This window comes from Ochlerotatus camptorhynchus, unplaced genomic scaffold (genome assembly GCF_037179485.1).
Source record: "Ochlerotatus camptorhynchus isolate MF236.1 unplaced genomic scaffold, CSIRO-AGI_Acam_v1.1 ptg000330l, whole genome shotgun sequence".
Lineage (NCBI taxonomy): Eukaryota > Metazoa > Arthropoda > Insecta > Diptera > Culicidae > Ochlerotatus > Ochlerotatus camptorhynchus.
Window position 1 is genome coordinate 14614657 of NW_027040818.1, and position 17737 is coordinate 14632393.

At 34.9% G+C, this 17737-nt stretch overlaps 1 protein-coding gene across 14 annotated transcripts in view; it reads right to left on the reverse strand.

Annotated features, from left to right (window-relative positions):
• The window catches only part of LOC135708360 (RNA binding protein fox-1 homolog 1-like), a 953484-nt gene that overhangs the window by 232760 nt on the left and 702987 nt on the right, over positions 1-17737 (reverse strand). For 11 of the 14 annotated variants that reach the window (XR_010518292.1, XR_010518293.1, XM_065230430.1 and 8 more), the window contains 2 exons: positions 17352-17406; positions 16652-16693 (listed from right to left, as the gene is read on the reverse strand). Coding sequence is in view for 12 of the 14 variants with exons in the window: in XM_065230430.1 (XP_065086502.1) it covers positions 16652-16693; positions 17352-17406 (97 nt within the window). In the remaining 2 variants the exon portion in view is untranslated. The remainder of the gene's footprint in view (positions 1-16651; positions 16694-17351; positions 17407-17737) is intronic. The other 3 variants (XM_065230431.1, XM_065230428.1, XM_065230427.1) reach the window with 1 other exon arrangement.

A 17737-nucleotide genomic window follows, 5' to 3' on the forward strand; every position in this document is an offset into this window, starting at 1 on the left:
ACAAGTTAAAAGTTGATTAATATTTGCATAGCAGTGACATAACCCGAGCAAAGCTGGAGATCAAATTGAAATCAAAATGTACTGTTATGATGTAACTTATTTTGAATACTCCAGTTGATCTCATTTTGGTTGACTTAACGGTTAACACAGCAAAAATGAGAGCAAACTTTTACATTGTGGAATCAAACGGAAAACTGATCCTGCTTTCAATGAAATCAATTAGATTACTGATTTTGCATTCATAATATTTAACTGAATACTAATAGGTCTGGTTTAAATTGCTGGCATCCATGCTTCTCACGCTAAAAGACTTGAGTTCAAATCTCACCCGGACAAGTCACGAATGACCTAAAATGTGTTAAACAAAACGAATTGACAATAATTGTTAGTTCAACGACAGATGAACTTATATTAAACTTTCAACAAGACGTTAACAGTACGATTTGAAGTTAAGTTGCTTTCATTTAAAAAGTCTTGGCTGTATAATGAAAGCACGATATGATATCAGACTTCTTCCGCGACAGTTGAAATCAAAATTAGTTTCCATTATGATAGGAACTGCAAACTTTAATATCGATTTGCTTGCATTTTGTTAACCGACTTTGCCCGGGTAGCGTTTATTGGCTGCTGCTATTCAGTGCGACTGACAAATGGAATAATGGTTGTTGAAAAGTTGAGTAAACGCTCTCCAAAAATATTTGGCTAATTTCTGCTAGTAGCTGTATTTGCAGCTTTTTTTCAGCTCTTTTACAGCACAACTCTGGAAAAGTTGGGTGTACCTAGGGTTTTCAGTACCGAATCCTTTTTGTGAGTACCGGTATTTCGGTACTGTGAGGTTCAGTATCAGAAATACCGGTAAATTACCGATACCACGGGATTTTAAGAAAATAAATGAATATCGATACAAAAAATTTAGAAACAGAATTTATTTAATCTTGGATTAGACTATGGCATCTCTCCTAAGGCACCTTCTTTGACAAAAAAAAACCCCTCAGACAAGTCACGAATAACGTTTAAGTGTAAAAGAAATATATTCATTAAATCTCCTGAATATATTATTATCCTCATTATTCAAGAACAAATTTTGGTCACGAATTTTCTAGACACATTAATAGTACAAATATCGCAAAGTTTTCATAAATTCGAACTTCCCCATCAAACTTATTAAAACCGGAGCAACTGCTATCAACTGCTAAGGCCTTTTTTCGAAAGATTCCTCTATTATAGGATTATCGGAAACATTGCTCAATGTTTGATGATGACTTAATTACCAAGTCGTCGTCCCGCGTTTCTAGTATTCAATTCCTTGAAAATTTTATCGGCTAAAAGTTCACAGCACAGAAAAGGATCTCCATATCCAGATAGTGAAGAAATTTCAGTAGCGAACATTAGCGAAGCTAGCGGTAGAAATAACGCTTTGGTTGCAGATAAAATCGCAGTTTTTAAGGTTGGCAGTTAATCTGGGACGTCACTGTTGAGCACATCGCTTACTGTTTCATATTTTGATTCGCCTATTCTTTCACACTTTCACTTTTGTTCTGTGCAGCTTGTTGGTTCACGACGTTTTTAATATAGTTCATGCTGGTTAGTTCGAGCCGTTTTATAAAGTATTTCAAAACAATTACTCGGTGGCAGCGCTACTAAACATGTGTTAAAGTATAGTTAGAACCAACAACTAAAATTAGGTTTAACATTTATCAAATGAACAGTACCGAAAACACCGGTATTTTGACATGCTAGTACCGGTATTTCGATTCCTGAAAAATACCCGGTATTACCGGTAAAACCAGTAGCGGCACTATCGGTACTACAACCCTAGCGGTATCCATCCTGAATGAGTACAAAAAAATTTACCTTACCTTACCTTCAATATTTTTTTAATACTTTTTTTTTAAAGCATCATAATCTCCGATTATCAAGAAACTGTGCAAAAATGTGTGTTATGGACAATCGTGCACTTTTTTAACGTGTCAATTTTTACAAAATGGTGTATTCGATATTGGTAGCAGGAAAACGTGGCTGAGCAAATCCAGGTCAAATAGCGAAAAAAAAAACTAATTTGGGTCGTTACGGACTTATGGTTATTTTACAGTTCATCAAAAATTATATCTTCTCTGACATTTTCAAAATGGAATTTTTCAGCGGATTTTTTTAACTGGCTTAACAATTACTTTCTGCAGACAAAATTTAAAAAATTGAAAAAAAAAATGATGAGAAGTTTAAAAAATTTAAAAACAGAGCAGTTCCAGGTCAAGTAGCAAAACAAAATGATTTTTTGACTCGACTTTCTCCGATTTGCATGAAACTTTGCATAATTGCACTTTTAATTTTTAAAAGGCGTATTTGTCATTTTTTCATTAGCATGAAAACGTCACTTCTAATCGAAATAACGTCTGAGACAATTTTATACAGAAAAACAAAGTCTTTCTTGAAAAACTGTTTTTTTTGTGTGAGTTGGAGTAAAATTCCAAACAAAATTTCAAGGGATAGGTCACTCACTCCACATCTCCTAAATAAAGATAATAATAATAATAATAATAGGTCACTCCGCACAATTTTAAGGGATAGGACACTCCGCACACACAATCTTGCGTCATCTTTTTTGTCAGTGTGCTGCGAGTGTGCCGCAGGTGTGCCGAATGTGCCGATCATAGAGCCAGCTGCGATTGTTTTTAAAATATCCAACGCGGCAACCTGGTATTTCCGACACCTTGAATGTTTTGGTTTGAAATTGCAAGGATAAATCGGATTGAGGATGCCGCGGGAAGTGGGTGTGCGAAATTTTGGTATTTTGTGTTCATAGGATGGTAAAAGTCCTGTGTTTTAGGGTTTTATAATGCCCTCAAAAGCAGACCACAAACCGTCATGTGATGTGAAAAGCAACGGTCTATCAGTCTATTATTGGAGACCGACTCTAGAGGATGTTGAATATGAATAGATGTTGAATTATGTGGTTTGTTTGGTGCAAGTTGCAGCATTATTTGGGGTGTGATTAACTGTCTCTTTCTCTTGAGCCCACTCTAGAACCTACACTTCAGATTTAAATCTATAAGTGAACCAAGAAGTGAACTGCTGGTCTGAGTTCTTCTGGTATATTCAATTAGATGATGTTCCTGAATATACAGTCAAACAGCACGTAATGGTGTACGTTGTATGGAAAGTTGCCCAATAGGCCGAATTTACATAAGCACAAATATGAATAATTGCCCACAACAAGCAATAATATTAATTGTGTGTTATTGACAATTATTTAAATTTTTGATGAATTGAAGTTTATTTTATAATTTTCAAAATGGCGAATTTGCCATTTTTCCATAAATAGTAGCGTGAAAACGTCACTTCTAATCGAAATGACGTCTACGTCACAGTTGGAGAAAAAAAATAAAGTCTTTCTTAAAAAAATATACACGGTTGATTTTATTAAAATATCATATTCGCTATTTTGAATAATGAAGTGCGAATCAAAATGACCGAACTTCAGCGCAAATTTAAATTAACAGCCAAATGATGAATCGGAAAAACGCGACTTTATCCGATTTGAATGGCCGAGTTTTAGCAAAAATGTGAATCATTGCCCATAACAAACACTTATGCAAAGGTTTGTTATGGGGCAATGATTCACAGTTTTTTGCTTAAATTTGGCCATTTAGGATCGTATAAAATTTTCAAAATGGCGTCTTTGAAGTTTTTCAAACAATTTTAGCACGAAAACGATATTTCTGATCGAAATGACGTCTGAGACAAAGTTTTAGAGAAAAACTAATGTTGTTCAAGTAACTTCAAGTGAATATAAAAAAAGGAAAAGAAATATCTAAAAATGTTTTTGACCGAAAATTTACATTTTATTCAACTAAAAAGCTTGCAAAAACGTGAAAAATGCAAACTTTTGAAATGTTTAAAATTAAGGACGCTTTAAATTAAAAAAAAATGTAGAACAAACTCTTGTATATTGTAGAACTTTTGCTTAGAAAACAATGTTGGCATTTTAATTATTTTCTATGAAAAAAAAATACATAAAAATGCGTACTGAACTCCACCAAATAACGAATCGAAAAAACTCGATTTTCTCCGATTTGCATGAAGCTTTGCATTATTCTTTGTAATGGACAATTTTTCATATTTTTTAAAAAGTTCAGTCATTTTGAATCTTACAATTTATTTTTTCTTCAAAAATGGCGTCTTTTACATTTTTCATTAAACTGATAACAGTAAAATATTGATAAAAACTCAGATATCTCATAAAGTATACCTTAAATTTGAATAAATTTTGTTTACAAAAAAGCCCATGAAAATTGCAAACTTTTGGCATATTCAAAACCATGGATACTTAAGAATTTACAAAAACCGTGGAACAAGAACTATTGGTAAAATTTTTGAACTTTTTACTCATACGCTTTTTTTAATTAATTTATACGTAAGAAACAACATGTGAGACATTCTTAACCGTTTTCTGTGCAAAAATTACAGAAAAAAGTTTGCTAACAAGAAGGTTAAAAATATGACCAAAAGTTGATGTTCTATGATTATCGTCCATTTTAGAGTGTCCATGGTTTTAATTATTTCAAAAGTTTGAATTTTTCGTGAGTTTTACTCTATACAAAATTTATTAAAATTGAATATAGGATTTTTGAGATATCTGAGATAATTTTAATTTTTGAATTTTTACTCAAAAATAATTAAAAAAAAAATACCTACTGTGTATATTTTTACAAGAAAGACTTTGCTTTTCTCTCATCAACTTTGTATCCGACGACATTTCAATCAGAAGTGACGTTTTCATGCTACAATTTATTGAAAATGTCAAAAATGCCATTTTGAAAAAAAAATGACAAGATACAACATGACCTATTATTTACAAAAAAAAATAAGCAAATGATTGCCTAGAACAAAAAATTATGGAAAGTTTCAATCAGGTAAAAAGTTTGAAAATTTTACCAAAAATTTTGTCAGTTTTCAAGTGTCCATGAGTTTGGAACATTCAAAAATTTGCATTTTTAATAAACTGGTTTTGTTAATTTTGTTTTTCAAAAATTCTGGAGGAAAATTTTGAGATATTTGGGTTTTAACTTCAATTTTAAGTTTTCACTTGAAACATTAAAGAAAAAAATACATTGTTTATTTTTCCCAGAAAGACAGACGCTATTTTTCTCTAAAACTTTTTCTCGATCAGAAATGTCGATTCCATGCTACAATTTTTTGAAAAAAAAAATAAAAAAAAACGCCATTTTGAAAGTTTTACCGGATCTAGAATGGCCTAATTTTAGCAAAATGAATCATTTCCCATAACAAACGATTAAGCAAGTTTCATACAAATCGGAGAAGGTCAATTCAAAAATTCAATTCTCGTTTTCTCAATTTTGACTGAAACTGCGCAATGCCCAAAAATCTGTATTACTTTGTTGGATAGGTTCGAAACATTTATCATTTATGATTCACGACAAAAACGCCATTTGGCACCACTGTTTATCCGATGGCTGCTGCCAAAAAAGTAAAATGACTGGCGTTGGAATCACAAGGATGACACAGTTTCAAGCGAATTTCACCTACTTTCAATTTCAATTGGTATATGGGTCATTCCAGCTCAAGTGGGTACAGAATTTAAAAAAGTTATGGTCGATGTCACCGATTTGAACCAAACTTGGCCAAAACGCTTATTTTGGCATTATGAATAAGCGCCTTTTTTTTATTTTACTCTGAAGTGCCTAGATCCGTCTGAGCTACAACCTTGGATTTTCGAGACTTTTAAAAATTTAATCTTTCAGAAGAGAGTACTTCACAACCAAAAAAGCTATTCGTTATCTTAGAACGTCAATTTAAAGGTTATGATTTCATACAATGAGAATCCTGCCCAGAACATGTGAAAAGTAACATACAAATCCTGATGAATGTGGGCGTCTTAGTGGAATACCTGTATAATGAGAGAGAGAAGGATTAGTATTTTCCATTTAATTCCACTACTTTAAGTGCTTATCCTTGACAGAGACGCGTATTTCGTCTACAATGTGCAGACTTCTTCAGTGTCTTGTACTAATACTCGAGTATTAGTACAAGACAATGAAGAAGTCTGCACATTGTAGACGAAATACGCGTATCTGTCAAGAATAAGCAAATAAAGTAGTGGAATTAAATGGAAAATACTAATCCTTCTCTCTCTCATTAAACATACAAATATTATTGTGTCATTAGCGTGAAGGGATTCAAGAAAAAATAAAAAATAAATGCATTAAATAGTATTGATTTTCCACCAGAAAAGCTCAAAACTACCACTCACTCATCTGGTCATATCTCAAAAGCTATTTGTCCAAATCATTTGCCCTTGGAAACACATCAAGTATAAGAGTTTTTCAAAGTGTGGTGAAAATTTGAGCCCAAAATATTAATATTGTGTTGGAGTGTTCGACTGTGAGGTTTTACAATAATCAGTTTCGGCTTGGCAGTCTGGCAATCACTCAATCAGAACAAATTAATTTTGTAATTTGTCCCTACGTTTCGGCTCTGATTTTCTTCAGGGGAAAAATTGTTGGATTTGTTCTTTGTCTAAATATTGTTTGAAGTCTAACGGGACAACTTACAAAATTAATTTGTTCTGATTGAGTGATTGCCAGACTGCCAGGCCGAAACTGATTATTCCAAAATATTAAGTAATAAAAAATCCCGTCCACGGTGAAAAATAGGCCATTTTTTGGCAATTTTAATACCTGCCGGTAATCAGCCTGTTTACTGTAGTTACTATAACAAAAACAAAATGTCTGTACATTTATAATAATCTACATTAAAAAAAAAAACCTTCAAATTGACGTTCTAAGATCACGAATAGCTAATTTGGTTGTGGAGTAATCTCTTCTGAAAGATGAAATTTTTAAAAATCTCGAAAATCCAGGGTTGCCGCCGAGAGGGATCTAGGCACTTCAGAGCAAAATTAAAAAAGGCGTTTGTTCAGAATGCCAAAATAAGTGTTTTGGCCAAGTTTGGCTCAAATCGGTGACATCGACCACAGGTGATGTACCCACTTGAGCTGGAATGACCCATATGGTAGTGGACTGTGGGGTAAAACCAGGAAATGGATCCCGATTGGACATGTGAACCCGATGTTGCGTAAATGTCGGGTCTATTTTGAGTCAATGTCGGGTTCGTGTAGGATGGAATCTGTTCTCGGTTTCGCCAAATAATATCAATAGGATTTGAAAATTAACAGCCCGGACCGAATGTTTAAGTTGGCATGAGCCGGACCGGGACTTCAAAATGATTCAGACGATTGTTGCATGTGAAGTCGAAAGATAACTGCTGGAGAAATCAATCAGTCTCCAGGTTGTACTGTGCGATATTTGGAATACAATTTCCAAATTTGCTTCACCAAACTTCCAGAAACTTTCTTTGAAATCTCCTTAGCACACACTTTCTTAAGGAACTCTCGAAGGTTTTTCCGAATGCATGTTTTTGGATCTTCCCAAATGCATGTTTCAGAAACTTCCAAAGATATCATCTAGGAATTTCAGAAATCAGACAAGCTGAGACAAATTTACATTTTTTACCTCCCTTAATAAAAAACTTCACCTTGTTACCTGTTACGAGCAGTTCAGTAACGAATGAAAGAACTGTACATTGAGAGATTTCCTAAACCTCTATTTTTCAAGTAACGGTGGCGAAATATCGCACAAATTCGTCTCCTGATTTCAGACGGATTTATATCGCAACCTTGTACTGAATTACACTTCGCAAACAAAATCGACAACAATCATCTGATAAAGACCCGCTCAATTGCTCTAATCGTCTTTTTAAAGCTTATTCGGGGCTCTCTATTTGGCTTAGCAGCACCCGGAAAACGAAAGACAATTGCAAATCGATTTTCGCCCCGGAAAAGTGCAACCATCTCCAGAGCCAAGCCAAAGCTCGAAAATAGATAGAACTAAATGTGACAATAATAAGAGGAGAATGGCCACCAGATACAACGGCCATGTAGAGACACATTCCAAAGCAAGGACGACAATTTAATGGAAAATCTGGGCAGAGCTTAAACACAGGGAAAAGAAAAACAATGGGGAAAAGTGTCCTCTGCGAACAAAGCGAGTCGTCATGGATGGATGGAGCGGAGGAAAATAATAACAGGGCAGATAGAAAAAGGAGCAGACGGCGTCCTGCTGCTGCTGTACTAACGATTCGTCGGTGCATGTGGGAAGGAGCGAGAGAGAAAGGAGGGTTGAATTTGTAGAGAAAATCAAGAAAAAATACATGGAATAAAGAAGAACTACATTCGTCATGCTTTTATCTCGAGCATAAAATCAAATTACGTTCCCCTACACTTCGGTGTGCTCGGTGTGCAAGGAAGTATGAAAACTCGACCGGATCTTCCGGAGAAGGCGAAACACACAGATGCATCGCTATCGTAACAAGTGTGGGTGTGTGTGTGCGTGAAAGTGTGAGCCAAGGAAGCAATAATATGTACAAACAGCCATGCATCTCCATTTCTGAGCTAGCGATGTTGGTTTACAATTTCTGCAACTGCAATCGAACTTTCTGCTGTTGCACGTGGGCAGCAGCAGCAGCCAATCCGAAATGTCACAGACGGGCAAAAGCATCGACATCAGCAAATTGGAAGCCAGCCGGTGTGCGCGTGGGCACACATTTTTTTTTCTTTCATCGATGGAAATATAATTTTCCGCACAGGCAACTTTCATGATGCACGAATCGATTTCCATTTAGAGCGAGATGAATTGATGCAACAAGCACACATTTATTAACTCGATATTCTGCGCGCTTGAAAAGTTTGCATGGCAATAACGGGAAGGAGGGAGAGGAGGGGGGGGGGGGGTTGAGGGTTGTATGCAGCGGTATGGAAATAAACCGGAAAAATAAGTTACGATATGAAATTATGATCGAACGCGGAAAGTGAAGTGCTTTGATTGGCTCCATTTGGAAGTGTAATCCATTTTATGTGAACAAAAGCGGATGCTGAGGTAAATTATTGCCATATTTTTCTGTTTCATGTGCCGAATGTTTGATCATACTGAAGTTCAATGTGAATGCGTTATGTTAGTAGAAATGCATGAACGTAACGTTGCTAACTCAATCTTTGTAGACATGGTTTGCAAACTTTAAATTATTTTATAACTTCATATTTACGCGTTAGATCTGCAATAAGCATGTTGCTGCAATTTTAGGTTTTCTTAACGCGCTCATAATGAACTTCAGTATGGCGTGAAATGCACAATGGAAGATTTCAAACTCATCTTCATGGAACTGTATTCACATTATGACGGAACGAAAAACCAGGCAATGCGTTGCATCCCCAAGTAACAATTTTGGTTTTATGACGGTTCTGGAGACCATGATTTAGACTTGAAGCATGCTTTAAAACCTCGATAAAACTTGAAATGTTACTTGGGTCATTTGGTCACATAATTTTGATTACACTAACGCAAAAAACCCCTAGAACTTTGGCTGGGAGTCCCTTAAAGAAACATTGAAAATCTCCTACATAGTTGTCTTCTGCAATTGCTCTAGACTTAACATAGAAGTCCATTGCAATTGTCTTTTGTTATTGCTATCTACAATTTCTCTGAATTTCCAGTTTCAGATTAATTTCCCTCAATTTCCGGTGAAATCCGCTTCAATGGACTTGAACATTAACCGACTTGGACTTACCCTTCTGGCTGTGCTTTGAAAGTTAATTCGATTTTTCTTGAGTAAAGTCTTGCCATGGAAGTTCTTCTGGTTTTATACATTGTCTGGACTTGAAAGTTACCCGAGTTCCAAAATTTTTAGTTCTCTAAGCATCTCCTAGAAGTTTTCTAGACGCTGAACTTTCTCAAGATGTCCTATAGTTACCGCGGAAGTTTCCAAGTTTTGTAAGAAGTATCTATACATTTTATGGATCATCCTTCAAACCGTTCGAGGTAGATACTTAAAGACACTTAAAAATCCTGACACAATTCTGAGCAAGACTTGAGGTAGAAAGTTAACTCTAATTAAAACTGAAAGTTCTCTGCATTTGCTTTCAAAAATTACAAACTTTCACCTGGCGTACTTATTGCATTCTCACTTTGACACGAAATTAATTGACTGTGGCTTCCGTTCTTCGGCTAAGGATGCTTAGGAGCGTCAACCTCCAGGCGGGATACGATTTTTTTCCAGTTCGCTTATTTGGAGGCTCAATCGCTTTAGCTTTACGGAGCCGATAATTTTTTGCTTCGTAACAAAATTTACTTAATTCTAGGTCTAGTAGGAGCTGGGTTTACCTGAGGTTGGAGGGGTACATTGTAGAAGGATAGGATCAGGGGAGTTGCTTTGGGGTGTGGTTTTGTTGTCTCATCAAAGCGTTGTCGTCAGTATATTGTAAGGTGGAATTCTGTAGAATTGCTAAGTCAGGGCTGGTAGTGACTAAAATTACAAAAAAAAAGTGACCAAATAGTGACTTTTAAACAAAAATAAAGTGACCAATAGTGACATTTATTGATCGGAAAGATATGGTTCCAATCATCCGTTATTCCGGTATTTTTCATGCTTTTTAAAAATAAAACAAATGATTTAAGGGTCACATCAATTTGTTTTCGAAACATAAGTATGAATTGCAAGACTTCTTCTTCTTCGCATTTCAAGCTTATTGCATATCGCATATTAGTTTATTGCGTTCTCTCAACTTAGTGTTCTAGATGCACTTCCACAGTTATTAATTGAGCGCTTCCGATGCCTGTGCCATTTTTGCATTAGAATAATTGTGTGGCAAGTCCAATCATACTTATATGCCCAGGGTAGTCGAGAAATTTTTCATCCCGTAAAATTCCTAGACCAGACCGGGAATCGAACCCAGCCACCTCCAGCATGGCCTTGCTTTGTAGCTGCGCCTTTACCGACTGAGCTAAAGGGGGCCCCGAATAAGCAAGAGCACGTTCCAATTCTAACCTCCATTTCCTCACTCTGCTGATCACGAATTCCTTATTAGATCGCGAAATAGAGGCACAGATAAAAATGTTCAAAGTACCGATTTTAGACAGCAATTTTTAAAGATATAGGCTATATATGAAGCGATGCATTTAGCAACATGAAGAACTGCAGTCTAGAATTAAATGTTCTTAGATCTAAGTTAGCAATGAGTATATTATTAAAAGATCCTTCTCTTCCATTCCTCCCAAGAATATAATCTTCTGTAACACCTCAAACATAGAAAAGAATCATAACTCTGCGACAGCTTTTCTAGATCGCAGTTTAAGAAAAAATCTCATTATTATGGCATGAGGAAATTTTTTCCAGATGGAATGACCACGGACATACACAATTGACAGGACTTAAAATCTCGTCTAGGACTTAAAATCTCGATCGTGAAATATTAGAGATTTAGGAATACATTTTAGAGTTTAAAAAAAAATCTAAGACCTGGACTTGGAATTTATGGTTTTGTATTACCGGAACATTAGTATGGAAAAAATACAATACAATTTAATGGACTTAAAAAGGAACTCAAAGATCTGTGACATGATTTTTTTCTCGAAGTTTGGACGGATACTAAATCTACCGAGGGTCAAAGATTATTCAAATTTCTGGCCTTTGAACAAATGTTGAGAGCTTGAAAATTTTCCTAGATCATTTTTTGACATTATACATTGAACCTCTTCAAAATAGGACTTCAATGGCATGGTAATGAATTCCAACGGATTCACTGGTCCAGTCCACATGTCATGCTGGTGAAGGTTAAGTGAAATTCACTTAAGTTTTTCGTGATTTCATGGTATGAAAATTTTCTCGTCGTATTCATAATTAAAAAAATGGCGATGGAAGAACGTGCGCATTCGTCGTTGTTGGACGAGTTGGAATTCCCAGGCTTCTTCATATTTTCAAGCTTAAGTTTTATGTTTTTTGTTATAAATTAACACTCAATTATAAATTAAAAATAAAATTGCAGAATATGAGTAAATTTCAATTTTTCTAGAATGCAATCATTTAATAACTCATATAAATCGAAATATTGTAGGCTTGGATAACTTTCAAGATCTCCTGAATTCTCAGGAATTTTTTTGTTCCCTTAAAATACCTGGAAGACTCAATTTTCATTCACACTTTGAACTTTAAAGATTCACAGTGGATTAATCTTCAGTTACGAATAAATTCAATTAGTTCTGGACCTAAAAACTATAATACTTCAAGAAATTTTCAAGAATCTCGATTTCATGTGAAGCCTTAGCTTTAAGTAGAATTACAAGAAAGTCTGAATTGAGTTGAAAGTAAATTTTAATGAAAACTTTTAGGAATTTCTGAGGAGCACAACTCCTGTGAACTTCACCGGAAAATTCCAAGGGCATTCTGAGGATAATTTCATAAAGTTTGTGGAGAAAAATGAATCTGGAACACAAGTCCTTGGACATTTTTTGAAAATACTAAAAGGAGGATTATAATTAAATGTATTAATAACTCCAGAACATCTTCACAGGAATTTGGAAAATAAATTCAGGAGAGTTTGCCAAACAAATTATGAGAATAAATCTAAGGAATTTCTGAGGAGAAATATCAATGAATTTTTAGGACACTTTCAATGTAAGTAGAATTCCAAGGGAAGGAGTGAGATTGAAAAGGAAATATGAAATAAATTCAATGAATACTCGGAGAATCTTTCCGAAGGATTTCTAATTGTGGAGAATTTCAAGGTAATTCCGAGGAAAACTAAAAGAAAATTTAATTCTGACGATAACTTCATCGAAATTTTGAGGAAATCTCCGTTGAATAAGGAATGGACTATTTTAAGGTCTTCAGAACCACAAGTTCTCAAATTTTTCCTGAAGTTAATTAAATTGCCTTGAAGTTCTTTTGTAGTTTGATAAACTAGCCTGATGCTCACAATACTTCTCCTCAAATTCGGAACTTTATAGGACTTCCTAAAGTTTCATCAATTTTTCTAACGATCCTGGATCTCCTTTAAAGGTTTAATAATTTACTTTAGTTCTCTAAACGTCTTTAAAATTTATGTGACTTCTCTTATGTTGACAGAACTGCTCTGAGATTCTCTGTTCTTTTCTGAAATTCTCAAAACTTCTCTAATTTTTTTTTTAGTTCTCATCAAGCTTGTTGTACTGCGCTGAATTTAATTAAATCGTCCTGAAAATGTTTAAACTTGAGTGAACTTCTGAACTTATGCGAAGACCTCAAATAACTTTTTAACGTCTCTGAAGTTATCTGAAAATCTGGGAACTGCTTCAAATTCCCCACTAATTTTCTGAAACTAATTTTCGGAGCTTACTAAACTTCTTTCAAATGCTTCCGCATTTTGCTAATGTTCATAAAATTTCCTGAAGTTCACGAATCTCATCTTAAGCTCTATAGATTTCTATGAATCAATGTTTCTGAAGACCACTGTCCTTCTGTGAAGATTTCGAAGTTTTTCTAAATTTCTGTAACTTTTGTGCTCCCGCAATTTTCACGGAATTCCAACGAAATAATTAATATAGTTCTAAGATTTCCACTGCAATTCCTAAGATTTTTCTGAAGTCCATAAAACTTCCCTTAAATTATCGACACTAATTTAAAACTTCTTCAATAGTCTAGACTTTCCTGGTGCCTAAACGATTACTAAATTTTTTTAAAGTTCTCTAGACTGCCGTGAATTTATCAGTATTTTTTAAGAACTCGCAACTTTACTGAAATTAATTAACTTGCCTTGAAGTTTCGAAAATGTTCTTTAAGCATTATAACCATTATTAATCCAGCAAATTTGTTGATATATATTCATAATTTTCTGGCGCTTCTGACGTTTTAGGATCAATCATAAAATTCTTGGAATACCCTATAATTCCACGGAACTCTTTGTAAGTCGCTGCAAATTTGCTCTAATTTTGCTTTTGCTTGAATAATCACATTAATATTCTGAAGCTATCTGATCGTCCTCGAAGTACTCAGTACTTCGCTGAATATCATTAAACTATCTAAAAATATCTAAATTTAGTTCTCTGGAATTTCTTGAAGATGTCGCTGCTTGCTAAAAGTTTTCGCTTTTTTTATTAATGGAACTTCGTTGATGTTCTCTAATCAACTTAGATAAATTTTCGCATTTTTTAAAAGTTCTATGTATCTCAATTATATAACACCCTATGAGAATATTTTATCTCACGTTTTCTTGATGTTCATAAAATTTCCAGGAGTTCTCTCTTTGCTGAAGTTTTCGGAAATTCACTGAGTATCTCGAAACTTCTTTAAGGTTTCTAATATGTCCTTGCACATCATGGAACTATCTTGAATTAATCTAAATTTACGATTATAGATTTTAAACTGCTCCAAAAGTCTGGACTATAGTTACGGGAATTGCTCTTATAATCTGAAATTGCCCAAAGATCGCTAGATCTAGCTTTTCAGAGGTGCTTAGAACTTCTTAAAAAAATGCACAATACCCCTCAAGTTTTCTAAATTTCTCAAGTTCGCTTGACATCTGTGAAGTTCTCTGGAATTCTAAAAACTTCATAAAAGTCACGGATGCTAAAAGAACCGCTTTGAGGTTCTTAGAGCTTCACTGAACTTCTCAGCATTTCCTTTCATTCCTCAGAACTTCTCCAAAATTCTTACAATTGTTTTTTAAAAGTTAATGGGACTGCATTGAAGATTTCTAATCTTTCATAAAGTGATTTATAAACTTGAAATAAATCATTTGTTTTTTATTTAATTCTGGCACTTTTAATCTTTTCAATATCTTGAACTTGTACATAGAATACGAAACTTCAAGACATTGAATATATTTAGATCTTGGACTTACTTAATTGGAAGACTCAGGTTAGTTTATCCAGAAAAATGAGTAGACATCCTGTATATAGAGAAAGATGATTAAACGTCACAACGGAAAGAATAATCAATCTTGAAATAAATTCACGCTAAAAAAGTTGAAAATAGTGACTTATTACAAGAAAAAGTGACTTTAGTGACTTGGCCTTAAAAAAAGAGACTTTTTAGTGACTGACTTGAAAAAAGTGACCAAGTCACTAAAAAGTGACTCGCTACCAGCCCTGCTAAGTAGAGATTCTATCGAATCACAAGGAGGGATTCATTGTCAGATTTTTAATTCACTCAGATCAAGCGGCATATCGAACTTCATGATTTTGTAAATCAAAGCCGTCCTGCTGAACCTCTTGCGTTTTGGGGCAATATTTGGACACCTCAAACCAGTCCAAGAGGAGCCTGCATGAGGTCATATTTATAATTCACTGTGATCATGCGGAACGATTTTGAAAATTAATGACGCACAACTCAATTTACTACGTTTTGAGGCAAGATTGGCATTTTTTTGGAAATCTGGAACTGTTTCCGGAGGACCCTGAATGAGGTCGGAATAAAATTCACTCTGATTTTATCAAACTTCATGATTTTGGGATAACAAAGATGTCCAGCTCAAGCTTTTCTCATGCGGCTTAAAGACTCTGCTTGTATCTTTGGGCAATATTGGTCATTTTTTGGACATCCAAACCCATACCCGGAGGACCCTGAATAAAGTCGTATTTTTAATTGACTCGGATTTCATCAAGCGGGTGAACATAATGATTTTTGAATCCTAGACACCCAGCCGTTTTTTGAACATCTGTTTCAGAGGTCATCAAAAGGCAAAACCAAAATTTTCAGGCCTCAGTTATAGTTGTTCAAAATAATTGTAAATTCTATTTAGATGTAAGAATAACGAAAATGTATTCGCTGAAAATTAATCCGTCAATAAATTAAAGAATTTCAAGAATTGTCAGTGTCTTTTACAGATAAATATTTAAACCTTACTGTAGGAACTCCAAAAATCTAATTAAAAAATTGTACAGTTTCAGTCAAGTGCCAAAAATTTTCTCTAAAAACTGCTAAACTAGAACCCAACTGAAAAAAAATCCGACGTTTCGGCTGCCATTTAAACCACTCTTCTCAAGTCAACACGAATCAAAGATAATTTTCAATTCACAACCAACCATGCTCCAATAACTTCCTTGAGCGAGCAGAGGCGCAATCCTTTGCGAGCGAGCGAGCGAGCGAGCAAACTGGACAAGCAAGCATAAACCTACAATTATTTCCAGTTATTGGGATGCAATATTTATTTATTTATTTTTTCCGTCCATCAAATTGGTTTCACACAATTTCACATTCCACGACATAGCCACAACAGTCCGGTTGGGAAAATGAATAGGCACGCATTATGGATATGGTCATACCGATTCATGCCGAGCGTAAGTGTTGCAAACGGGCAGAGGTAAACGGAAACAAAACGGGAAGAAAAAAAAAATGCAAGCACATTTGATTTGATTTTTGCTTATTTTTAAATAAATTAAATTCTGTTCATGCAGATTTGTTTTTGGACTTTGTTTGTTTTGTTGGTCTGCGCGCTGCTACTCGGCTCTTACTACCGCGATTCATTGTGTGGATGTGTGTTGGCGTAAATGTTCGGTGTGTATGTTTCTGTCAGATTTTGTTGTTGTTGTTGTCACGTTTAAAATTGAATGTTTCTGTTTGTTTTGAAAACCAATCAAATTAGGATGAAAAAGAACGAAACATTGTGTAGAAGCTGGGAGTGGTTATGAATATATATTTTTTTTTGTTGCAAACAACGGTAGTACGCTAGTATTAGTAGTATAGCAAGGTGATGAGAAGAAGCATTATTTCGGTTTTTTGTTGGATGTCATGAAACTGTTCTAGGAATTGTTGTTTTGCTCACCCAGAGGAGGAGCCGTGACGGTGCCTGGCTTCGTCAGGAAGACTATTTTTCATGTTGTTTCATTTTTTTTTGTAACGGAGTTGGGACATAGCAACAGGTTAGGTTGGATTCGAAATTTACATACAAATTCACGTAATTCGATAAGAGATTTGTTTTTGCGTGGTTGGTTGGATCGTGGTATTGGTGATATATTTTTGTTTAAGGAAAAGAAACAAGAAGAAGAGAGTAGAAAAATATGTTTTTAAAACCTATCTACAATGGCTTAGAACATTGGTTTATATGAGAATATTGTTCAGTTCATGTGACGGTAGAGGGCGAACCAGTAGCATAATAGTTGATACGCACAGAGGACAGCAAGAAGAAGGACATAAAACTTGCTAAAAGTTACAATTTTGCAGATTAGAAATAGAAAACGTGCTCATCAAAAACTAAAATGTTGCCGAAAAAAAAAATTCATCATGAAAACTAGTATAACGGTGACTGATTTTTGTTTTTTCGTCAGATAACTCAAAACTATACAGCATAAAAGAAACAATAGGAAAGACAGAGATAAGATCATCAAAGCAAACTAATCTAATTGTAGGCAGAAAGAGAAAGAAGCGAAAGAGCGAGATAGTGAGAGAGAGAGAGAGAAAGTGTGTGAGCTACTGAGATGGTTCCCAAAATGAGGATGAAAGAAACAATAGAAATAGGCACTTACCGCTCGAAACAGCAGGAACTTTTTTACTTTGAACTCGTGCGGTTGCATTATTGACCTACGGTTGCAGTTTGTTTTTGGTTTTGGGGTTGCACAGATTTTTTTGTTTTGTTTTCATAATTTGGTGTGTTGATTGTTGAGAGTGTGTGTGTGTATGTGTGTGGTTGAAGAAAAACGAAAAAGAAATCGATTAAATGCATTCAAGAACCAGGGAACATTAAGAGAAAACAATCGGGATTGGAGGGAAGTAGAGAGAAATGGAGGGACAAACAAAAACCGAAAAAGTTTATCTTTCGTTAAACTAAAATCATGCAGTTTGATGCTTCCCCTCGCTGGCGAATAGTCATTCGGGGAGCGGGGGGAACAATAGGACGACTTTCAATCAAGCG